The following is a 25,318-nucleotide window of genomic DNA, read 5'->3' on the forward strand; positions in this document are numbered from 1 at the left end:
AAGGGCGTGTAGAGGCTTTTCAGAGCATGCACCTCACTTTATGTGATTTCAGTTATGTGCGCGGGAGCCCGTAATGTAACCCCCTATAAGTGGCGGGGGGATGACGCTTGTATTTATCTAAAATTATCAGGGCAGTGCAGGGCAATGTGCACACAATAAAAGACGTTTAAAAGCCGTCCGAAACAATGACTGGCCAATCAAGGAAGTCTGAAACAGCTGCAAAGACCTGCCAGGTCTTCAGGATCCAGGAGGATCAAAGAATGGGACAAATTTACATTATTATTGAAAGACCACTGTAAACATCTGAACTCTTTGGCAGGTTTTAAATAACGCTTGCAATGTTACACAGACTTTGGATACAATGGAGGATTGGAAATGGGATGGACTTATAATACGTAGTTTAAAAAGTTACTTAAAGAACCCACGGAGGGGAGGAGGGAAGTCTTGAGATTCGCGTGACCTTAGTGATCAAGATGGGGTATCAAGGCTCAGGAAGCTGCTACAGGGAAACCTGGATCCAGGTCGTTCAGGACTCCGTATTATCAACCATAGCTGTCAACCGTCCCTTATTTGGCGGGAAACTCCCTTATCCCAGCGCCGTGTCCCACTGCTGTCCCGGATTGATGATGTCCCTTAAATTTCCCGGGTTTCATGCTCGCCCAGCTCGGGAGGGGTCCTCCGCCATGAGAGAGAGAGCGCGCACGAGCTGCCGCGTCTCCGTTTCTCCCTTCCCCCCCCAGGGGCGTGTTGTGAGGAGACGGGTGGCAGCGGGTGGGCAGGCAGCCCCCCTCTTGCGAAACTTCCGCCACACTGCCAGGGGAAGCTGGAGGCGGCCTGAGGGAGGAGGAAGAGGAGGGGATGGGGAGGGATGCGGAAGGGTGGTGCTTCAGTGGCCACCGCAGCGCCGCAACCGCCTCATGCCGGGCTCGCGGGTGAGAGTCTCTCTTCCTCCCTCCCTCTCTCTCGGGCGGGAAAGGGCCGATGGAACTCCTCGCGCCAGGACGACGGCAGCCCCGACGCGCATAAGCTAAGCAAAATCCCTTATTTTGGCTGCTGATCCCTTATTTTCAAGGCTGCTGGTCCCTTATTTTCAAATCTGTAAGTTGACAGCTATGATTATCAACACAACATTTCTGAACACGTAGAATGGAAAACTTGAGGTGTAACAGAAGCCAAGATTTTTTAAATGTTTCGTTACCATCTTCCTTTTGCTCCTATGCAGATTTTGGGCAAAATGTGAATCTCTAAACATTCCCCCCTTCCTGCTTTCTTCACCCCAACTGCCGCAATCACCCTGCACCAATCTCACCTCAGACATCCTGACGTGTTCTTGAAGACGGTTGTCCACTCGGCGTCTCGAGGCTTCGAGTCTTCGTTTGGCTCGTTCTCCCAACCGGAATGGGGGATGATCACTTCGTTGGTCAGGGTCTGTAGACCGTGGTTAATGATCACCATTTTGAGGGGCTCGTAGGAGGACAGGTTCCAGAGGGTGCCTTGAAGAAGAGAAAATGGCAGCGGAGAGTCATGGGAACCTGTGTTGCTAAGTTGCTGTGGAGAATATTATTCAAGCACAATCTGGTTCAAGCATTACAGCGAAACCAAAACTGTGTTTCAACTGACTATGGTTTGTAACAGCAAACCATGGTTTCTTGGGACTGCTGCCTTTCTGATCTTTTAACCGTTGGTTTGCAGCCATCTTATCCGTGCCAACAGCACTGCATAAATGTGAGTATCCAGGCAGGTGTTCAGTAGAGCTGGCAGATACCTGGCTTTCAACATCGCAATATACCACTAGCTAAACATCGCAATATAATGACATACAGTGGTACCTTGGTTCTCAAACACCTTGGTATTCAAACAACTCAGAACCCAAACACTGCAAACCTGGAAGTAAGTGTTTTGGTTTGCGAACTTTTCTCAGAAGCTGAACGTGCTCCATTTTGAGTGCTACACTTCCGTTTTGAGTGTTACGCTGAGGTCTGTCTGTTTTTGCTATTTTGCGTTTTTGTGGCTCTTTTTTGTGAGTTTGAGGAACCCGTTTCACCTACTGATTGATTGATTCATTGATTGTGTGACTGCAGTACATTGTTTATTGCTTTCATTTTATGGACAATGGTCTCGTTAGATAGTCACATTCATGTTAAATTGCTGTTTTAGGGGTTGTTTTAAAAAGTCTGGAACAGATTAATCCATTTTGCATTACTTTCTATGGGAAAGCACACCTTGGTTTTGGAACACTTTGGTTTTGGAACGGACTTCTGGAACGGATTTAGTGTGAGAACCAAGGTACCACTGTATCACAATGTCTGAAAGAAGGTTGTAGAGTCATTGGCTAACTGACTTCACCGTTTCCCCCACATTGTGATTTTTGCATAGCACACACACACACACATCGTGATTAGTGATATATTGCCAGGTCAAAAATGATGAAACCGATACCACGATATGAACTTCAAACCAGTTTTGCACAATATATCAATATATCGCCCAGCCCTAGCGTTCAGCCCCTTGAGCATAGGCTGAGAACCTTTTTCATCCTGATGGCTGCATTCCCTTCCGGGCAATCGTGACAGTGGTGGGCAGGGCCAAGACCAAAAGTAGGTGGAGCAACACATGTAAATGTTGCCTTTATAAAATAGGCTAGCTTCTGCACACAGCCCTCTCTGTCCTCTACCCAGGCAAGCAAGAGGCATTATTGGAGTGCAAGGACAATTTCCAGGCAGGCCAAAGCAACAGCAACCCGCTCCAGGAGGGCTACAAAGCAGTGTTGGTGAGTAGTTTGGCCTGGGGAGAATCCCAAGGGCCACACAGAAAGGCATAGAGGGCTGCATTTGGCCCCGGAGCCAAGATTCCCCACCCGTGCTCTTAAGCAGGGATGTACGTAAAAGCTGGCAACGTTAATTCACGAAACAATGAAAACAAATCTACAGTAAACTGAAGTCTGGGTTGAAGGTGCTTAGAACTACAGTCATACCTCATGTTACGTTTGCTTCAGGTTGCGCGTTTTCAGGTTGTGTCCCACGGTGACATGGAAGTAACCCGTTTCTCCGCTCGTGCATGCGCAGACGCGCAAAATGACACCACACGCATGCGCAGAAGCGGCGAATTGCGACCCATGCACGCTCAGATAGGGGTTGCGTTCTTTTCAGCTTGCAAATGGGCCTCCGGAATGGATCCCATTCGCAACCAGAGGTACCACTGTAGTGAGTTCTGAAATTCATCCCCACCCCTCTCATTCCTTCTCCCCTCGCCCTCTTCCAAATGTTATGGGGAAGGACCATTTCTTAATGGTGCAACATCTATTTTGCATGAAGAAGATCACGGGTTCAAGTTCTGGCACCTCCAGGTAAGGCAGGGAGAGACATCGGACGGCTGCTGCCAATCAGTGTAGACAATACTGAACTAGATAGGCCTCAATGGACTGACTTGGGATAAGGCAGCTTCCGATGTTCCCTTCTTTGGTTTTTGATGACCTTCCTGTTTATTTGCATCTCATTCCACGACTGGGATGCTCAATCTGCATGTGTGATTTATCCCAGTCATATAAGGCAATAAATTTGAATGCATAGGTCTGTAAATCTGTGTTTATTCCTGCTGTATATAAGCAAAGAAATGCCCATCAGTTTTCTCTAAGCTTATAGGAGAACTGAAAGGTGTACATATCAAGAAGCTGTAATGCACACCAACTTTGGGTAGGCTGGTCTCTGTCCTGTTCTTTTTTAGGACAGACAATAAATTTCTTGTCAAGCTCCCTGACTTGTTTGCCTTCTGCAGGTCTGAGCCAGGGGTGGTTCTCCAGAGGTTGCTCGATTCCAACTCCCATCTGCCCCAGCCAGTGTGGCCAGGAGTCTGATGTGATGGGAGTTGTAGTTCAACAACTTCTGGAGAGGGCCACAGGTTAGCCACCCCAGTCTAAGCCACCAATGGCAACTGGCTTGTGTTTTCATAGGATTGTTTCATGTTGTTTTACCTTATTTATTGCTAGCCACCTTGGGCATCATTGTGTGGAAAAACTGGAAGAACCCAGTGCCGAGGCCTTGTGGCGGTTCCCTCGCTACGAGAAGCCAAGTTACAGGGAACCAGGCAGAGGGCCTTCTCAGTAGTGGCACCCGCCCTGTGGAGCACCCTCCCACCAGATATCAAAGAGAAAAACAACTACCAGACTTTTAGAAGGCATCTGAAGGCAGTCCTGTTTAGGGAAGCTTTTAATGTTTAATAGACTATTGTATTTTAATATTCTGTTGGAAGCCGCCCAGAGTGGCTGGGGAAACCCAGACAGATGGGCGGGGTATAAATAATAAATTATTATTATTATTATTATTATTATTATTATATCAGGATGAGGAACCTCCAGCCTGTGGGCCAACTTTGTCTTGACATGAGTCCCAGTTTGGTCCATGACGCTGTTTTCCCCGAACCGCCCCCACCTGCCCCAGACCTGACATTGTATATGATCAGGTGTGGATCACGAAGACACACAGCTGGATTGGCCATGCTGAGAACTTGATTGCCCAGCAATCCCTGCAGAAACCAGGCTTGAAGTCACACCGGCTGCATCAGCTGCTTGGCCAGGTTCTCCATGGGGGACTTGACCCTCAGCCAATCTTTGCTCGGGTTAGGTGGGAGTCGGGGGCGTGCGGTGTGCCAAATGTCACTCCCCTCGGTGATGGCACCCAGGGCAACCCACCCCCCACTTGCTCCGCCCCTGCCAAAACCTGCAGTACAAGGTATGGGCTCCACCTCAACCTCCATAGCTAATGGAAGCTGGTTCTGGTTCACCCACACCAGCAACTCAGCCTCCAGAGTTCTTACAACCCATGTACAGTCCTGTTTCTGTGTGTGTGTGTGTGCGCGCGCGCGCGCGTTTGTGTCTCATTGTTTCATCACCATCTTTATTTGCGTTGCCATGTGTACAGTCATACCTCGGGTTACAGACGCTTCAGGTTGTGTTTTTTCGGGTTACGGACCGCAGGAACCCGGAATTACTTCCGGGTTTCGGTGGTCGCGCATGTGCAGAAGCACTCAATTGAGCTTTGCACATGCGCAGAAGCGGCGAATTGCAACCCGTGTGTGCGCAGATGCGCCGCTGTGGGTTGCAAATGCGCTGGTTGTGAACGTGCATTCTGCATGGATCACGTTCGCAACCCAAGCGTAGACCAACACTTTGCCTCTGAAGAGTGTTTTGCCTATGCATAACATTGATCTGAGTATTAAAGATTTGGGCAGAAACCACCAACTGAGTTCGAGTTCTTCATTCCAGGACATCAACGGTGCTTCAGATCACAGCTCAGGGCAATTCACTAGCCCTATGTGGTGCTTTGAAGACGATCATCACCTGACGTCATTGCGGCATCAGGTGACTGAAATTTGGCCCCACCCACCTGTCACCTTTGACTCATGAGTGGTAGAGAAGAAAGGATCTGGCCCACTGGCCAGAACTGGCTCCCAACCCCTTATTAAATACATAAATAAATACACGCCTAATCTACATTTCTCGTTGCAGATCCTGGGCTGCAGATCTCCATTTAATTCTTTGTTGTTGCTTGGAATCGAGATTGCAAATGTAAACGCTTTAAACGCACTGCCTCCAGTGAGATTGGAGTAGGGAGGGAAAGCAAGAGAATTAGATGCTTGCGAGAGTCACATTCTCTCAGGCTTGGTTCCACCCCAGTAAAACAGCACAATAATAATAATCTACTTCCCAGAGTTACTGTCAGGATGGAGGAGGGAGAGACGGCAAAGTAATAATGCTACCCCTCCCCCAAAATTGCTATATAAATGCTAAGCAATACCCGAGAGCATCCCAAGTGAAAGCTCTCCATTTCGAAATCCCTCTTTTCTTTACTTAGCATGCTGCAGGGACACCCAGACCCTGCAAAAAAAAAAAAAAAAAAAGAGCAAACTCTCAGCAGAATTATGTACCTGAGACCTAAGTGGCCAACTGGAAATTTAATAGGAGACGCCATCTTTAAACTTCCTAGGGGCAGATCAGGCAGAAAGTAACCTTTCCAAAAGGCCTCACATTTCCCCAAAGCTAATAACAAGTCATTACTTGCCAGGTATTTTCGATTTTCAAAACAGCAATTCTCACGATTTTTGCCTACTAAACAGTTAAAATCAACTACAGTGGTACCTCGGTTTTCGAACGTCTTACAAGCCAAATGTTCCAATTTTGGAACGCCAACAACCCGGAAGTAAATGCTTCCATTTTCGAACGCGCCTCAGAAGTCGAACGGCTTCTGCTGAGTTTTTTTCCAATTTTCTCCACTGAATTTTCAGACCACCCTTTGCGCCTCAGTTTTCGAGTTTTTCGGACCTCGAATGGTCTTCTGGAACGGATTACGTTTGAAAACCGAGGTACCACTGTACTGAAAACCTTCACAAAATAATAATAGTTGACGCCAAGTGAAAAAGCAGACCTAAACACACGTCAGCATTCTACATATTTGGATAGGCTTGCCTAAAGGCAAATGTTTTAAGCAAGCACCAAAAAAGACTATAGAGAAGGCACCTGCCTGATGTTGATAGGCAGGGAATTCCAGTGTGTGAGTGCTACCACTTTCGATTAAATACACCATGTTTTTGTTTAGTGGCTTAGTCGTGTCCGACTCTTCATGACCCCATGGACCAGAGCACACCAGGCACTCCTGTCTTCCACTGCCTCCCGCAAAATGCACCATAGCCAAAGTTAAAGGTAAACAGACCCCTGACCATTAAGTCCAGTTGCGGACGACTCTGGGGTTGCGGCACTCATCTCGCTTTACTGGCCGAGGGAGCCGGCGTTTGTCCATGGATATCTTCCGGGTCATGTGGCCAGCATGACTAAGCCGCTTCAGGCAAATCAGAGCAGCACACGGAAACACCATTTACCTTCCTGCCGCAGCGGTACCTATTTATCTACTGGCACTTTGACGTGCTTTCGAACTGCTAGGTTGGCAGGAGGAGGGACCGAGCAACGGAAGCTCACCCCCTCACGGGGATTCAAACCGCCAACCTTCTGATCGGCAAGCCCTAGGCTCAGTGGTTCAGCCATAGCTAGCTGCTTGTAATCCATGAGACTCTTAATCTCAGGGTTGTGGGTTTGAGCTCTACATGGGGCAAAAGATTCCTGCCCTCACGGTCCCTTCCAATTCTACAGTTCTATGATTCTATGCCTCAATGTGAATATGGTAGGCCTATTTTAAGGATCAATATTCTGTGAGGACACCAGAAATAATTATGACAGATTATGTAATGTTGTGATTGGTATGCAAGGAAACCAGTCAACCCTACAACCTGCCTGAACCAGTAGGGAAAGAAAACTGGTTGGACCAAGCTGATACTTACCGTATTTTTCGCTCTATAGGACGCACCCAACCATAGGACGCACCTTGTTTTAGAGGGGGGGGAACAAGAAAAAAAATTTCTCCCCCTCTCTGCTCAGCGCCCCTTCAGCGAAGCAGCAGGAGAAATGGAGCCCCTTCCATTTCTCCTGCCATTTTGCTGAAGGGGTGCTGCGCAGAGAGGGGGAGAATTTTTTTTCTTGTTCCCCCCCTCTAAAACAAGGTGCATTCTGTGCGTTCAAGGTGCATTCACCCGAAGCCTCCGGTGTGCACCGACCCCTCTCGCTCTCCAGACTTCAGCAAAAGCAACGTGAAGCCTCCGGAGCACGGACGGAGCGCTCCCTTTGCGCTTTGGAGGCTTCGCGTTGCCATCGCTGAAGCCAAGGAGCCTGCATTCACTCCACAGGACGCACACACATTTCCTCTTAATTTTTGGAGGGGGAAAAGTGTGTCCTATACAGCAAAAAATACGGTATGTCAAGGGTCAGGGACCTCCAGCCCTCCAGATGTTGCTGGACTCCAACTCTGCATGCTCAGGGACAATGGGAGCTGCGACTCCAACATCATTTGCTGGGCCAAAGGTTCCCTGGAATCTATAGCCGGTACCCTTGTCGCTACTTGTCTGTGGCTTCCCACACGTCCCAAGGGCATCTGCTTTTAGGCTGCAATCCTTTTAGGGCCATTCTTAGGTAGGTAGCATGTGCCAGCAGGAATTTTATCTCCCAGCTCCCCAGCGCTTAAGTGGCACTTCAGCTATAGCCCAACAGACCCAGATGACTAACAGATCTTTGGTGATATAAAACATTCCTCCCTGCAAAGTGACCTCTGAAAGGGGCTCCTTTAAATTTAGCTGAGCCAAACAGCTTTGGCGCATCCAAGTTGGGATTTTGCTTGCGCCCTGCTTTGGGGTAAGAAAAAGGTAAAGGACCCCTGGATGGTTAAGTCCAGGCAAAGGCGACTATGGGGTTGTGGGGCTTATCTCACCTTTCAGGCCAATGGAGCCGGTGTTTGTCCACAGACAGCTTTCCGAGTCATGTGGCCAGCAGGACTAAACAGCTTCTGGTGCAACAGAACACTGTGATGGAAACCAGAGCGCACGAAAAAGCCATTTACTTTCCTGCCACAGAGGTACCTATTTATCTACTTGCACTGGTATGCTTTCAAACTGCTAGGTTGGCAGGAGCTGGAACAGAGCAACGGGAGCTCACCATCGTCATGTGGATTTGAACTGCCAACCTTCTGATCAGTGGTTTAGACCAGTGTTCCCCAACCTTGGTCCTCCAGCTGTTTTTGGACTACAATTCCCATCATCCTTGACCACTGGTCTTGCTAGCGAGGGATGATGGGAGTTGTAGTCCATAAACAGCTGGAGGCCCAAGGTTGGGGAACACTGGTTTAGACCACAGCGCCACCCACATCCCTTTACCTGCTTTGGGGTATAGGATACAGTGACTAGGTGTACATTTCAAGGGGTGCAGTTTGCTGCACATTAGCTCTGCTCAGCGCACATCTAGAAAGCCACATAGGGTGGCTGAGAGTGGCTACTGGGAAAAGGATACGCAAGATCGGTGCTGAACTTGCCTCCTCCTTAGCCGGACATTATAGTCCGGGTGTGGGGAGCCCATGGCCCTCTGGAGGTTGTTGAACTACAACTCCCATCATTCCTGCCCATTGGCCATGCTTGCTACGGCTGATGGGAGTTGTAGTTCAGCAACAGCTGGAGGCCCAAATGTTCCCTACTCTGGCTTTAGGTGGTTCTAGATGCCCTGTTTATTGAACATTCACTCCAATTTGTCTGCAGGGCGGTTCAATGACACTGGCTATTTTATGAACATTCGCTCTTACACATTTGAAGAGAGGTTAGACGACGTGTCAAAGGAATAGTTATCCCACACGTTGTAGTGTATTTCCCCAATCACTTTCCTTGTTGCAAAGAGCCCAATATTTGGAGGAAGCGGGTTCACAGAATCATAGAATTGTAGAGTTGTAGGAATTGTAGAACTGTAGGAATCCCAGCTCAACAGATGAAGAAGAAGAAGAAGAGGAGGAGGAGTTTGGATTTGATATCCCGCTTTATCTCTACCCGAAGGAGTCTCAAAGCGGCTAACATTCTCCTTTCCCTTCCTCCCCCACAACAAACACTCTGTGAGGTGAGTGGGGCTGAGAGACTTCAGAGAAGTATGACTAGCCCAAGGTCACCCAGCAGCTGCATGTGGAGGAGCGGGGAAGCAAACCCAGTTCACCAGATTACGAGTCCACCACTCTTAACCACTACACCACACTGGCTCCAATGGCATCTAACAGATGGGTTCGCTGAGCGAGACCTCCAGATCAACCTTAATCGCAGAACCTAGATCTGCCAGTATGTGGCTGGACCCCTGGTGAGAATCTGAGGGGAGCATTTTGGCGATTTGGGGGGCAGTGGGATTCATAAGGGTTCAAACGGGTGAATTTGCCAGCAGCCGTAACCACACCGCTCATGGCATGTAGAGTTTCCTGGGAAGAGGGACTTAATGTTAAACCACTCTGGGTAGCTTTGGGTGGGTGGGTAGCAACAGGGTTCTCCTAGCAACTGTCACCACCCGTAACAAACTACAACTCCCAGAATTCCTTGGAGGGGAAGCTGCTTCACGTGATACCATAATGCTTGAAATGTATGGTGCAAATGTGGCCACAGTCGCTTTTTCTCTAAACTAAGGAGTTGCAAATAGAGGGCGGCCTTTTGCCAAGTGGGACACACAAACACCCTGCTTCCTGGCTCCAATAATCTAAACTTCCTGACTCCAATAATCAGTTGCAACCTGCCCTTTCCTCTGCGTTGCTTTAACCTGCTGCCAAGAGTCTTTTGCTACTTACTGCCAGCAGGGACGTTAATCACTGTATTTATTTCCTTGAATCACTTCACTCACTACATTGCAGCTTATGTCCACACAAGGCACAGCAGTAATTATAGTAATATGGATTTTTTTTAAAAAAAGGCAAGTCACTTTAGCATTTAAACAAATTAATATAATAGAAATAAAAAGGAATAAATTAGCTCCTGACGGCTAGCCATTGAGAACAAGAAAATGAGTAATTAATCCAGAATTCATTACAAGCCGAAGGGTTTTGTTTTGTTTTTCCCTAAGCACAGCGATCCCAGTCAACGAACCAATATTTTGGGTATTTTCACAGAACATACTATTTTCTGTTATGAAGCATTTATTTATATAGCGGCCAAACAATGTAAGGCCAATTCCTTTAAAACTAGAAGATCTGCAATCTGTCCAGCAAGGGAGTTGTGAGTTTGAGCATGAGAAATCTTGTCAAAGGCCCTCAAAAGCACTAGGAATGATCGGGTCTGCAATAAAATGTTGCAGGGCATCTTTCCTGTTGGGTTTCCAGGGGTAGGGAAACTGATCTGGCCAGATCTGTATCTTCCCTCTTCCTCAGGTAAAACCATCAGGACTTCAAAGCACCACACACGACTTGCAGAGGGCCTTGCCTATGCTGCTTTGAAGCACGCTGATCAGCAGGCCTGAAGTTATCTATCATCAGCTGATAAGCAGTGACTTCCAGCCTGCTTTTGAAAGGGATCAGCTGCACAACGGAGATCTCTCCCCAGGGAACTCGGTCACACGGCTGATCCTGACACCTCTTTATCTGCCCCTCAGCTGACATCACATACGGTGTAGGGCAGGTATCATTTGGGTGAAACCATTTCATGGGCCAAACTGGGATCTGTGCTGGTCCAAATTTGGCCTGCGGACCAGAGGTACTCTGTCCCTGGACTAGCCCAGCCTGTTTTCCTTTCATGGCATCATAGAAGGGTAGAGTTGGAAGGGACCTTCCACGTCAACTCTTATTCTCCTTTTGTCTAAACCAGGGTTTCCCAAACTTGGGTCTCCATGTTAGGATATTTCCATTCACCTTAAAAGGGAGCAGGCTGTGAGTCACAGAGTCTGCGTATTTCCTGTTCACAGGAAGTTTATGTTTTCTATTGTTTTCGTTTCTCTCTCTCTGTGTCTGGAGACACTGATGCAGGCAGTCATGTTTTTCTTTGTTCTGATCAAGGCTGAATAAAACTTGTAAATAATGCTCTCCTGCGTGCAACTTCTGCTGTGAATTATCTGCTGATAGAGTGTGCATGAGCTCTGGAATGTGGCAAGCTATCTCTGGAGCTCATGTCACTAATTGCTGATACTGTATCTACGGGAGATCGATGGATCGTCCGGCAGCCGGCTTGGGGGCCATGATGGACTTTGTCTCCCTGGCAGTATCCCACCACTCCAGCTGCTTTTGGACTACAACTCCCATCATCCCTAGCTAGCAGGACCAGTGGTCAGGGATGATGGGAACTGTAGTCCCAAAGCAGCTGGAGGCCTAGGTTTGGGGAACCCTGCACTAAACTAATGTCCCAAGCGTTGCAACTTGTCCTCATAGAGGGGGTTGCTCCATCCCCTTGTCACTGGGGTGGGGGGCTGCAAAAACAAAAAACCTGCAACACACCCTAAAAGCAAACCCCATGCAACATCCCTGCTGAAATAATTTTATCCACTGACATTTCCCCTCTACAGAAAAGAGGGGAATGTTCTGGTGGAATGTTCTCTTGTCTGCGCCTTGCAGAGGAGGCATTTTCCTACCCTGCTTAAACATTATCTTGATCATACATATTAGTTTTTGCAGAGATGTGCCAAAGGGCTTTTTTCCTCACACACACACCCTTTTCCTTTTTTTCTTTTTCGCACACCATTCGGGACATCTTCTTTTGATTTCTCCGCAAACTTGCCGTCCCAATTGGCAGAAGATTTCCAGCTCAACACATTTTCAAATCAGCTATTGTAAACATGAAACACTGGCTTCTGTAATAAGGTTTATTCTTTTCAAAGAAGATTACGGTTACTCTGCATGGCTGAGAAAGGAGAAGACGCCGTATTAAGTTCTCTGTGTGCAAACAATTAAATTTGCAGGCCCCGTGGCCAGGGGCTTGTTCGCAGAATTCATTTCCAAGGTTTGGAGCTTTTTTAATAAATAAAAAAATGGGCTGGGGGCTCAGAACAATGACAACCACTTATTTTTTGAAATCTAACCTGGATTATTTTCCCCTCCCTGGAAGATAATTTGACACCTCCCAGGATTCTTTTGGGGAAGTCATGGCTGCTTAAAAAGGTAAAGGTAAAGGGACCCCTGACCATTAGGTCCAGTCCCAGACGACTCTGGGGTTGCGGCACTCGTCTCGCTTTACTGGCCGAGGGAGCCGGCGTACAGCTTCCGGGTCATGTGGCCAGCAGGACTAAGCTGCTTCTGGCGAACCAGAGCAGTGCACGGAAATGCCATTTACCTTCCCGCTGGAGCAGTACCTATTTTTCTACTTGCACTCTGATGTGCTTTCGAACTGCTAGGTTGGCAGGAGCAGGGACCGAGCAACGGGAGCTCACCCCGTCGCGGGGATTCGAACCGCCGACCTTCTGATCGGCAAGTCCTAGGCTCTGTGCTGCTTAAAGTGGTATTATAGTGTTTTAAATGTATTATGTGGAAGTGGATACAGGAGAACCTTTGCCATTTTCTTTGGGGAGGGAGACATAGTTTGTGAAGGGTGCTGAGACTTGTTAGGAGAACACTTGTTCCTCTCCTACAGCTACAGTTCCCAGAGTGGTTTAACAGTTGATTCCTCTTCACATGGAACTCTGAGAATTGTAGGTCTAGGAGGAGAATACAGTGGTACCTCAGTATAAGAACTTAATTCATTCTGGAGGTCCATTCTTAAGCTGAAACTGTTCTTAACCTGAGGCACCACTTTAGCTCATGGGGCCTCCCACTGCTGCCGCGCCGCCACCACACGATTTCTGTTCTCATCCTGAAGCAAAGTTCTTAACCTGAGGTACTATTTCTGGGTTAGTGGAGTCTGTAACCTGGGATCATCTGTAACCTGAGGTACCACTGTAGGGGCCTCCTAACAATTCTCAGCAAGCTTAAAAAATGACAGTTCCTAGGACTGTCAGGACTTTTAAGGTGGTATCTGGGGTGGCCTATACTCTTTTGCCAAGTGAGGCAAAACGGGAAGCTGCTGCCACCCCAACACCAGCCCTCCACCAAGGTCCTGCATACTGGCAGACCCTCCAAGTGTCACTATTTTCCAGGGATGTCCTTGATTTAGAGAAACCATCCCAATTTCTGATTTGATCCCGGAATGTCCCGCTTTTCCTTAGGATGTCCCTATTTCCACTGAAGAAATGTTGGAGGGTATGGAGTCATCCAACCCCCAAGCCATCTGAATGCAATCCTAAGTAGGGAAGGGTGTTTTTTATTAAAAAAAATTAATATTTTTATATACCGTATTTTTCGCTCCATAAGACGCACTTGATCATAAGACGCACCTAGTTTTTAGAGGAGGAAAACAAGAGGAAAAAAATTCTGAACGAAACAGTGGATGTATGATTTTTGTGGCTCATGCTGTGGCCACAGACATGATATGTGATTTGACGGTGAGTTTGGGGTAGCTCAATGCAAAAATCTTGAGAATCCATGTGGATCCGTGCTTTGTAACCACATTTTTGTGCCATTGCAGCCCCATGAAACAGTGGATCCGTGATTTTTTTGGTGCAGGCTATAGCCATGGACATGCTATGTGATCTGATGGTGAATTTGGGATGACCCAATCCAAAAATCCTGAGGATCCATGTGCTTTTACCTTCCCCCTCGCAGGCAGCCTCCTTTATCGCTAGAGTCCCTTATCTCCCTCCCGATCGCTTGCCGATCAGCTGCTCAGCGGCTTTGTTTCAACACCCCTTCCTTTTTTCTTAAAAAAAAAAAAGCACGATCTGCTTTTTGCCCCTGGGCAATTCAGCTCCAGGGACCACACATTCGCTCCATAAGACGCACAGACATTTCCCCTTACTTTTTAGGATGAAAAAAGTACGTCTTATGGAGTGAAAAATACAGTATGTTGGAAGCTGCCCAAACTGCTGGGGCAACCCAATAAGATGTGTGGGATACAAATAGTAAAATTTATCATTATGGAATGGGACGTCTCAGTTTTCATTAGAGAAATGTTGGAGGGTATGAATTGGGATCATGCAGCTGTGGCTTCCAGGTTCTGGTGAGTTCTTGCAAGAGGTCCACAAGATCTCGCCCGAAGCCTCTCCTCCTTACTTCTCTGGCGGCAGTGGTGGGAGACGTGAGGAGAAGTGATGGCAGTGGTGAGACCTCACAATCTTTGTGAGATCTTATGAGAGTTCTGCGAGTTCTCGTGAGATCTCACCAGAAGCCACCACTTCTCCTCGCTTCTCCGGCGGCAGTAGGGTGGGTGAAGCACCTTCAAGGGTGCCACCCTCACGAGATTTTGCAGCCCAAGGCAGCCTCCTCAGTCCACCTCATAGGCCAGCCAGCCCTGAGTAATAATAATAATAATAATAATAATAATAATAATAATAATAATATATTATTTATACCCCGCCCATCTGGCTGAGTTTCCCCAGCCACTCTGGGCGGCTCCCAATCAAGTGTTAAAAACAGTACAGTGTTACATATTAAAAACTTCCCTGAACAGGGCTGCCTTAAGATGTCTTCTGAATGTCAGGTAGTTGTTTATCTCTTTGACATCTGATGGGAGGGAGTTCCACAGGGTGGGCGCCACTACCGAGAAGGCCCTCTGTCTGGTTCCTTGTAGCCTCACTTCTCGCAATGAGGGAACCACCAGAAAACCCTCGGCTCAGTGTCCGGGCTGAAGGATGGGGGTGGAGACGCTCCTTCAGGTATACAGGACCGAGGCCGTTTAGGGCTTTAAAGGTCAGCACCAACACTTTGAATTGTGCTCAGAAATGTACTGGGAGCCAATGCAGATCTCTCAGAACCGGTGTTATGTGGTCCCGGCGGCCACTCCCAGTCACCAGTCTAGCTGCCGCATTCTGGATTAATTGCAGTTTCCGGGTCACCTTCAAAGGTAGCCCCACGTAGAGCGCATTGCAGTAGTCCAAGCAGGAGATAACTAGAGCATGCACCACTCTGGCAAGACACTCTGCGGGCAGGTAGGGTCTCAGCCTGCGTACCAGGTGGAGCTGGTAGACAGTTGCCCTGGACACAGAGTTAACCTGCGCCTCCATGGACAGCTGCGAGTCCAAAAGGACTCCCAGGCTGCGCACCTGGTCCTTCAGGGGCACAGTTACCCCATTCAGGACCAGGGAATCCCCCACACCCACCCGCTCCCTGTCCCCCAAAAACAGTACTTCTGTCTTGTCAGGATTCAACCTCAATCTGTTATCCGCCATCCATCCTCCAACCGCCTCCAGGCACTCACACAGGACCTTCACCGCCTTCACTGGTTCTGATTTAAAGGAGAGGTAGAGCTGAGTGGTATCATAGTGCTTTAAATGAATGGTGTGAATGTTGCATAACTCTGACAGCAAGTTGGTTATGCAGCCATTCCTTGGGGGTGGAGTGGGAGGAGATATAAACTATGGGAACCTTCCTCACCTCCAATGGAAGCTCACACATCCCAAGCTGCAAGAGGTCAGGCAAGAAATCTGCAGTAGCCTCTTTGGAAACTAAAGGCACAAAGCCCAGTTGTTAAAAATATATATATGCTGTGTAAACTCTGCTCTGCAGGTAAAGCGAGCTAGAATCAATTCTTTGCAGAAATGGAGTTTCTGGCCTACAGGATTAGGGATTTGTCTGGCAGAGAATACCAGACCCCGTGGCCACAGCACTGCAGCATTTTCAAATAATCCACACAAATTACATTGCGGTAAGTACCCAATGACGGAAAAGCTCGTTAAAAGCCCCTAACTTCTGCCTGCCTGTCCGAGCCACATAATAGAAGCCGCACATCCTGTATCTCTGATGGGGGACATTCGTTCTGCGCCGAGCCTTATCGCTCACGATAAAATAAGACCTTTCGCTGCCTTGCCGAATCACAACGTATTACTTCCCTTATCAGACCTGCCCTCATTCTTCTCCACACTGAGGATGAGAGAATGGTCTGCTGAAATAACGCTCCCCCCCACCCCCCGAGTCCCAAGAGATCATATGCAAGTCACAGTATGCTGAGGGGGGCAGGGAGAGCAGGGGAGAAAGCACAGTAAAATAATAAGAAGAAAAAGGATTGCTGCCACTTGTAGCTCAGTTTCAAGATGTGCCGAAGTAAATACTGTGGTACCTCAGGTTAAGTACTTAATTCATTCCGGAGGTCTGTTCTTAACCTAAAACTGTTCTTAACCTGAAGCACCACTTTAGCTAATGGGGCCTCCTGCTGCTGCCGCACCGCCGGAGCACAATTTCTGTTCTCATCCTGAAGCAAAGTTCTTAACCTGAGGTACTATTTCTGGGTTAGCGGAGTCTGTAACCTGAAGCGTATATAACGCAAGGTACCACTGTACTGTGAGATTGCTGAGGCCAAGGCAGTTCATACAACTAATCTAGATTTGGGGGTAGAAAGCAACAAAGCTGAATGCTGCCAGGTTCAGGGCAGATTCGGGGCAAGTTCTTTATGCAGTTATACTGCGGAACTCACTCCCACAAGGCAGGGATGGTCACCAACTTGGACTGCTTTAAAGGAGGATTGGACAAATTCATGAAGGATGGGCTATCAATGGCTGCCAGCCATGATGGCAATCTTCTGCCTCCATGGTCAGAGGCAGAAAGGCTTTCAGTTTCTGGCGGTCACAGGAGGGGAAAGAGCTCTTTTGCTTAGGTTCTGTTTGCAGGTTTCCCTCTGTGGCATCTGCTTGGCCACTGTGAGAACAGGATGCTGGACTGTTAGTGAAATATACTCTGAGTCGAGAGTGGATTTCATGCTCTTTATTCAGCTCATAGTGGTGAGGAGGAATGGAAGTTCCCCCAGAATGTCTGCTTTACATACATTATTTATACAATGGGCCCCATGTGATTGGCTAATTCCGGGATTCTCCTGTAAGCCAATCAGGTTGCGGATTCACTTCCACCTGGAGCTGGATTGGGTGGCTCCTGTGGACCAATCAGACTGCTGCATTCTGGAGCCTATTGCTCTAGGACCAATAAGGCTGCTGCATTCTGAATCCTATTGTTCTAGGACCATTTAGACTGCTGCCTTTTGGATCCTATTCAACTCAGTACATAACAGTTAGTATTTGTACTGTATTTGTTAGAAAATGCATTTTACAAAGCATAAAGTGCATTGGGGAAAAGAAAACCTACATAATGTAATGCAACAGCTGCAAAATCTTGTGGCTCCAATTAAGGTCACAGAAACGCTGAACCCTTGCTCTGTTAATGGGATAACTCCCTTTAAAAGTGTGTGTGTGTGTGTCTTAGATAAGGAGGGGTGGAGGCTGGAGTTTGGATGGTTGTTTTGCCATTGTTTTGTTGAGCGTGGAGTCTCCGAGAACATGCTACCCATAGGAGTTGGTGAGGACAGACAAAGGTATAATTTAGGGACTGCTTCAAAGGAGTTTTCGAAGGAAGAAGAACCCTCTCTTGGGCTCAAGAGAGTGAAATGAATTGCGCTGCTCTTAGGATGATATGGGGGATGCGGGTGGCGCTGTGGGTTAAACCACAGAGCCTAGGACTTGCCGATCAGAAGGACGGCGGTTTGAATCCCTGCGACGGGCTGAGCTCCTGTTGCTTGGTAGCTGCTTCTGCCAACCTAGCAGTTCGAAAGCACGTCAAAGTGCAAGTAGATAAATAGGTACTGCTCCGGCGGGAAGGTAAACGGCGTTTCCGTGCGCTGCTCTGGTTCGCCAGAAGTGGCTTAGTCATGCTGGTCACATGACCCGGAAGCTGTACGCCGGCTCCCTCGGCCAATAAAGCGAGATGAGCGCCGCAACCCCAGAGTCGGTCACGACTGGACCTAATGGTCAGGGGTCCCTTGACCTTTACCTAGGATGATACTGCTGGTTAATAGTTGCCACCCTGCAAGTAAAGAGTCATCTTCAAAGTCTTGTGTATGGAGTCTACTTCGAGGGTGAAACGGCTGTATCACTCTGCACGAGTCACAAAAATAGCCATCATGGACTTGATTGGCCATGGGCCTGATCCAGTTGATCTGGTCTTATGCGCTTAGTGCAAAATGTGGCACCCTTCTCCAGATCTGCTGTTTACTTTTTAAACATCCATTAATGACTTTCCTGACACCATGTCTAGTGTCTTCATTCGTTTGGCCCCAATCCCGACAGCACATGTTCAGAGCACAAAATGAATTCATTAATCAAGATTCAAAGCCGCTGCAGCCACCCCTTTCAACAGGGGAAAGGGCAAACTCAGACGCGTTTCTGTCACTGCAGAGAAGCCTGATAACCATTTAACATTAAAAAGTTATCCATGCAGGTCAAATTATGGGCCATCCTTTCCATTTCTGAATCTTAAAAAAGGGGGGGGGCGAGGAAGGAAATGTGCATATTTCTGGGAAATTAGCTTCTCTGACAAATTACTACTGAAAAATAAATGGATTTCACTCTTTTTTTCTTTTTTCTTTTTTTAAAAAAAGGAAGAACCTTTTTAAAGAAAAGTCTGCAAAATAATCCAGGACCTGAAGCAATCAATCCATTCAAGTTAAAAGAACATCTTATATACTAAAAGCAAACTCAGTCCTCCGAGTGCTGGTCCTGATGCAGCCAAAATATCACCAAAAGGGAGGCACCAGCACACTTGGGGAAACAAAAATAACTTGGGGCGGGGGGATGGGACTGGGGGGGGGCAGCAGAAATCTAAAAGCACTGAGCATGCCCAGTGACCGTCAAATGTTGGGTGAATAATGTGGGGGCAGGCAGGGAAGAGGCATAGGAGAGGGACTGGCTGGCTGCCTTGGTACAACGAGAAGTGCTAAGAACCTAAGACACAGTTTGCAAACTGTTTTGTTTGTTTTGTTTGTTTTGTACCATAAAGTGGTATATAAATTTGATGAAATAAAATATAAAAAGAGCCCGCTGGATCCAGGCCAACGACCCGTCCAGTCCAGCATCCCTGCTCTCAAAGGGACCAACCTGATCATAGCTGTCAACTTTTCTCTTTTTAAAAGGGAAATTCCCTTATTCCAAATAGGATTCCTCGCAAGAAAAGGGAAAAGTTGACAGCTGTGAACCTGATGCCTATGGGAAACCTGCAAGGAAGAGCTGAGCACCACCTTGAGCTCCTTGGAAGAAAGGTGGGATAGAAATGTAATAGCAAACAAACAAATAAACATGCTTTTTAAGTAGAGATCCTTGCCCCAGCCCAAAACTGTGCTGGAAGCATTTTCATTGCCGATAGTTTTTAGATATTTTTTGCTCGCTCTCTCGCACGCCCTCTCTCTCTCTCTCTCTCTCTGTGTGTGTGTGTGTGAGAGTGTGTGTTTAGGCTCCTTTGAGTGGAAGGGTGAGATATACAGTGATACCTCGGGTTAAGAACTTAATTCGTTCTGGAGGTCTGTTCTTAACCTGAAACTGTTCTTAACCTGAGGTACCACTTTAGCTAATGGGGCCTCCTGCTGCCGCCTCGCCGCTGGACCACGATTTCTGTTCTCATCCTGAAGCAAAGTTCTTAACCTGAGGTACTATTTCTGGGTGAGCGGAGTCTGTAACCTGAAGCATCTGTAACCCAAGGTACAACTGTACATCAATAAATGACATGTCTCTCCCACATCGGTCTCTACAGCCACCACAGGAGCTGCAACTATCCAACAGCTTGACCTCACCCCCCCCAAAGGCGCACTCCTCTGTTGTTTCCTAAGACAGATGAATGCCAACAACAACAACAAGCAAATGATTAACCTCCTGCCAACCTAGCAGTTCGAAAGCACGCCAGCGCAAGTAGATAAGTAGGTACCGCTATGGCAGGAAGGTAAACGGTGTTTCCGTGTGCTCTGGTTTCTGTCACGGTGTCCCATTGCGCCAGGAGCGGTTTAGTCCTGCTGGCCACATGACCCAGAAAGCTGTCTGTGGACAAACACCAGCTCCCTCGGCCTGAAAGCGAGATGAGCGCCACAACCCTATAGTCGCCTTTGACTTGACTTAACCACCAGCGGTCCTTTACCTTTCTACCTTACCTAAATGATTAATCAATCAAGGAATAAATTCAGACCAAATGGTTGGCAGACCACGGCCCCTACTTCCGCGGCAAACTTTGCAGACTGGTGTTGAAGTAAGCAAAAGCTTTCCATAAAAACAAACATATCCCCAGAGGTACAAACAGAGGTGCTGACCTGTAATGAGCTCCCGAACTTCCATGTCATTCGTCTTCCGCAGCAACCGGATCAAAGCCGGGATCCCATCGCAGTTCTTTATCGCCACCTTGTTCTCATTATCCTTCCCGTAGGATATGTTTCTGAGCGCCCCGCAAGCCTTGCGGTGCACCTCGGGCTTGGGGTGATCCAAGAGGCCCACCAAAATGGGAATGCCTTTGAGGTGCCTCACGTCCTTCTTGATTTTGTCGTTCTCGTAGCACAAGTGCTGCAGATACGCTGCCGCGTTGGACTTGACCGGATCGATGGGGTGGCTGAGCATGGCAATGACTTCTGGGAGGTCGGGGTCCCGCCAGCGGGGGTCTTTGCGGATGCTGTCAATGGAAGGCGAGCGCTTGCCCAGGCGGTCAATGCTGGCCATGCTCCCCCGCTCGGGCTGCGCCAAGGGCGCCGCATAGCTGCCATGCAGATAGGGGATCCTCTCATCAACGATCTCGGTCTCGATCGGGTCATCGTAACCCCTGCTAAGCGAAAGAGGGGGAGATATTAGAAGGCATTCTGATTTTAAAACAAGAACCGTGCCTTTAAACAGGCTATGTTGGGAGCGTCATCCAGGAATGCTAAGCCAGACCCCACCCCATCCATATATTAGAGAAGCCTCTCTCAACCTGTGGGTCCCCAGATGTTGTTGAACTACAACTCCCATCACCCCAGCTAACAAGGCCAGAGCTCAGGGATGATGGGAGTTGTAGTCCAACAACATCTGGGGACCCATAGGTTGAGAACCACTGCATTAGAGCATTAGAGAGACCCTGCCTAACCACAGATTGTCTCACCAGAGTGGTGCATGCTCTAGTTATCTCCCGCATGGACTACTGCAATGCGCTCTATGTGGGGCTACCTTTGAAGGTGACCCAGAAACTACAATTAATCCAGAATGTGGCAGCTAGACTGGTGACTGGGAGTGGCTGCTGAGACTATATAACACCAGTCCTGAAAGACCTACATTGGCTCCCAGTACGTTTCCAAGCACAATTCAAAGTGTTGGTGCTGACCTTTAAAGCACTAAATGGCCTCGGCCCAGTATCCCTGAAGGAGTGTCTCCACTCCCATCGTTCAGCCCGGACACTGAGGTCCAGCTCCGAGGGCCTTCTGGCGGTTCCTTCCCTGCGAGAAGTGAGGTTACAGGGCACCCAGCAGAGGGCCTTCTCAGTAGTGGCACCCTCCCACCAGATGTCAAACAGATAAACATCTGAAGGCAGGCCTATTTAGGGAAGTTTTTAAGGTTTGATGTTTTATCATGTTTTTAATATTCTGTTGGAAGCCGCCCAGAGTGACTGGGGAAACCCAGCCAGATGGGCGGGATATAAATAATAAATTGTTGTTGTTGTTGTTACATCTGAGTTACTACATATCAGAGATTTAAGCACGACATTCTAAAACTGGCCAGCAGAGTTACACAAAGACTTGTTTAAAGACGACCCATTAATATTCATATTTTACAGGACAGGAAGGCTGATGCCTGTGAGCATGAGCCATGGAAGGGTTAGTTGTTTATGTTTAATTTCTCTTGTTATTTTTAAATTATTGACAGTGGAGATTGGAGGAATTGGTGGAAACCATGGGAGGGAAGAGGGCTCTTATCTTTGGTTCCTGCTTACATGCTTGCCATTGGGGCATCTGATTGGGTCACTGTGAGAACAGGGTGCTGGACTAGATGGGCCACTGGCCTGATCCAGTGGGACTTCTGGGTGTTGTTGAACTACAAGTCCCATCAGCCCCACCAAGCATGATGAATGGTGAGGAATGATGGGACTTGTAGTTCAAGAACGCCTGGAGGGCCTAACCCCCTAATTAACCCCTGGGTCATATAATCCAATCAGGGACTGAACCAAATTGAGAGGTTAGACTCTCAGGGTGACTAATCCTCCAAATTAGCCTTTTTCGATGCCACAATTAATGCTTGTGTTATCAAACACTTCCACCGTATGATTATATTCAGCTGCTGGAGAAATCAATAAACAGAAATAGCCTGAAGAATTTGGGTAAGCATAGGAAAGCCAAAAAAGAAAAAAAGGGGAGAAAAAAACACACCAAGAGACCCTTTTATTGACGCACTTATTGGAATATGTATAATTCATTAGTTTTTAGGGCTGCAATTTACACTGTCTCAACAGCCATTATGTCTGCTTTTATACAGGAGAGCTGTTTCCATTCTGCAGCATAAAAGAAGATAATAATGTTACATTCACATCAATATTTTTCCTTGTAAGAAGCAGGGATAATGAGCGCCTAAACGCCACTCACAGGTGCAGGGGTTTCCCTTCACCCTCTTTGTGCATGGTGCGAACAGGTGTTTCGCACTCGCTCCCGATGCTGTTGCCCTCGGCCCCAGGCAGAAGGAACCAGAATAGCCAGAGCTTCTGTCCTGATGACCCCCAAACTGGGATGGAGACCTTTAGGCCCCCAGTTTTCTTTTTCAAAGGTGGCTCTCCAGGACACCCTATCTGAGGCCTCGGCCTCGCCCGCACTCCAGCAGCTGCCACAAGCCACCCAAGGGAGGAGGCCACCAGCAGTGGCCAGGGAGAGGCCATGGGGAGGCAACGGGATGCTCCTTCGCAGCTGCTGCTCTCGCTTGGGAGAAGCACTGGCTGATTTTCCTCCCTGAGCTCAGCAGCGGCAGCACTGGTAGGGGAAATAGGGACATTCCAGGATCAGTTCAGATGCCAGGATGGCTTTTGTAATTCCAGGACTGTCCCCGGAAAATCTGGACACTCGAAGGGTCTGCCACTGGTTCGAGCCCCTTAGAGAATCAACCAGCAGGCAGGCCAGTTGATGCAGGCTATAAGGTAAAAAGGCAACTACGGGGTTGCGGCGCTCATCTCGCTTTCAGGCCGAGGGAGCCGGCGTTTGTCCACAGACAGATTTCCGGGTCATGTGGCCAGCAGAACTAAACTGCTTCTGGCACAACGGGACACTGTGACGGAAACCAGAGCGCACGGAAATGCTGTTTCCCTTCCTGCCATAGTGGTACCTATTTATCTAGTTGCACTGGCGTGGTTTCGAAGTGCTAGGTTGGCAGGAACTGGGACCGGGCAATGGGAGCTCACTCCGTTGCGGGGATTCAAACCGCTGACCTTCTCATCAGCAAGCCCTAGGCTCTGTGGTTTAGACTACAGCGCCACCTGCGTCCCTCCAATGCAGGCTATACCCAAGACCTAAGCCCAACCCCCTTACAGTTGTAACCAATAAAGTTGTGGCTTAATTTAAACCAAAATAATGCCATCGTGAGTGGTTCCTGGATCTTGTATAGTGTGCGGGGTGGTGGGCTCCATGATTCCTTACTTGAAAAATAAATACAACCCAGGTGGTTAAGAAAGCCCAACAGAGACTCCATCTCCTCAGAGTATTGTGGAAGAACAATGTCAATCAACATCTGATGATCTCCTTCTACCGGTCAACAACAGAAATTGTCCTTTCACACTGCAGCACGGTGTGGTACGCTGATTTGACATCAACTGATAGGAAGTGCCTACAGAGGGTGGTGAATACAGCACAAGATATTATGGGCTGTCCTGTGAATCCGCTGGATGAAATAGCGGAAGAACATTGCCTCAGGAGAGTGAGGAAAATTCTCAGGGATGATTCACACCCTGGCCAGCACTTTCTTGATCTCCTGGCCTCAGGCAGAAGATATAGAAGCATGATTAGTCGCACCAACAGGGTAAAGAACAGCTTCTATCCGTGGGCTGTTAGGCTGCTGAATGAAAAGATAACAACAGGGCAACTGGCTTTCGGGTTTGGGGTGTGTGCGTCAGTAAACAAGGAGAATTAAGACTAAGAGAGCTGAGTAGGGGGTGCTCGTGTAATCTCACTGTATACAAGTTGTACAAGTGACAATAAAGTATTTCAATTTCAATTCCTGGGCACCCAAATAGCTCTCTGCGGTTTCAGGCATTGGGCATCCACGGGGCAGCGCTAAATAGAGATCTTAGGGAATGAGCATGGAGATTTCCCCATGCAAGACGGCTGCTCTGGCTGTGACATTCCAGGCAGGGAACATCTGCATGCTTCCCCCTAATGTATGCCTTTCAGTCCACATTAAATGGCTGGAGAACAGCCTTGCAAAATTTGGAGAAATGTGAATTTTGAAGGATGGCTGTGTGTATTGTTTCAAGGAACTGTGTAAGAGTCGCCTTTCAGGGCAAACCAAATCAAATTTCTCCCACTTCCCTACATGCAAACTATGAGCTACGCTCCTTTCCCATCCTCTGGTTAACTTCTGAACCTGGGAGGCACCAAAACTAAAGTCTGATGAGAAGCCACATTCAAGGTTCCGCACATTACTCAATGCTGAGGTTAAGGCACTCTTCACATGCTCAGAGGCACTGCCTATTTGTTCACATCTTTCAGAATCCTTGGTGTTAAGAGAATGATTCTGGGGCTCTGTGGGCGTTCCCATTCCACTTCATTTCTTCAACAAAATGTATATGCTGCTCCCTAGAACTAAAGACTTCTAAGCAGTTTGCAATAGCCAGCCCAAAAGATTAATCAAAGCTGCAAATAAAAAACCCAAAACGCTAAAAACAAGTGGCATAAAAATAAGTTAAAATACAATCAGTAATTTGAAGACAGATGTCAAAAAACAACAACTACAAGCTAAAATGACATGCCTAGGTAGGGTTGCCAGAACAAAAAAACCCACATTTTTTTAAAAGCAGGATGCTAATATCAATGGGCAGAGATTTCCAAAATATAGGTGCTGTTATACTAAAGGATCGCTTTCTTGCAAGGGCAGAAGGAACATTATGTGGCACTTGTAGAAGTGCCTTTCCCACAGTTCTATGGAAAACAAACAAACAAACAAACAAACAAACAAACAAACAAC

At 47.8% G+C, this 25,318-nt stretch overlaps 1 protein-coding gene across 13 annotated transcripts in view; it reads right to left on the minus strand.

Moving 5' to 3' along the window:
• The window catches only part of ARVCF (ARVCF delta catenin family member), a 603,654-nt gene that overhangs the window by 127,826 nt on the left and 450,510 nt on the right, over positions 1-25,318 (minus strand). For 10 of the 13 annotated variants that reach the window (XM_080985089.1, XM_080985094.1, XM_080985093.1 and 7 more), the window contains 2 exons: positions 20,452-20,954; positions 1,310-1,493 (listed from right to left, as the gene is read on the minus strand). In XM_080985089.1, coding sequence (XP_080841215.1) covers positions 1,310-1,493; positions 20,452-20,954 — 687 coding nt within the window. The remainder of the gene's footprint in view (positions 1-1,309; positions 1,494-20,451; positions 20,955-25,318) is intronic. The other 3 variants (XM_080985095.1, XM_080985097.1, XM_080985100.1) reach the window with 1 other exon arrangement.

Source organism: Podarcis pityusensis (genome assembly GCF_964106645.2).
Source record: "Podarcis pityusensis genome assembly, chromosome: 16".
NCBI lineage: Eukaryota > Metazoa > Chordata > Lepidosauria > Squamata > Lacertidae > Podarcis > Podarcis pityusensis.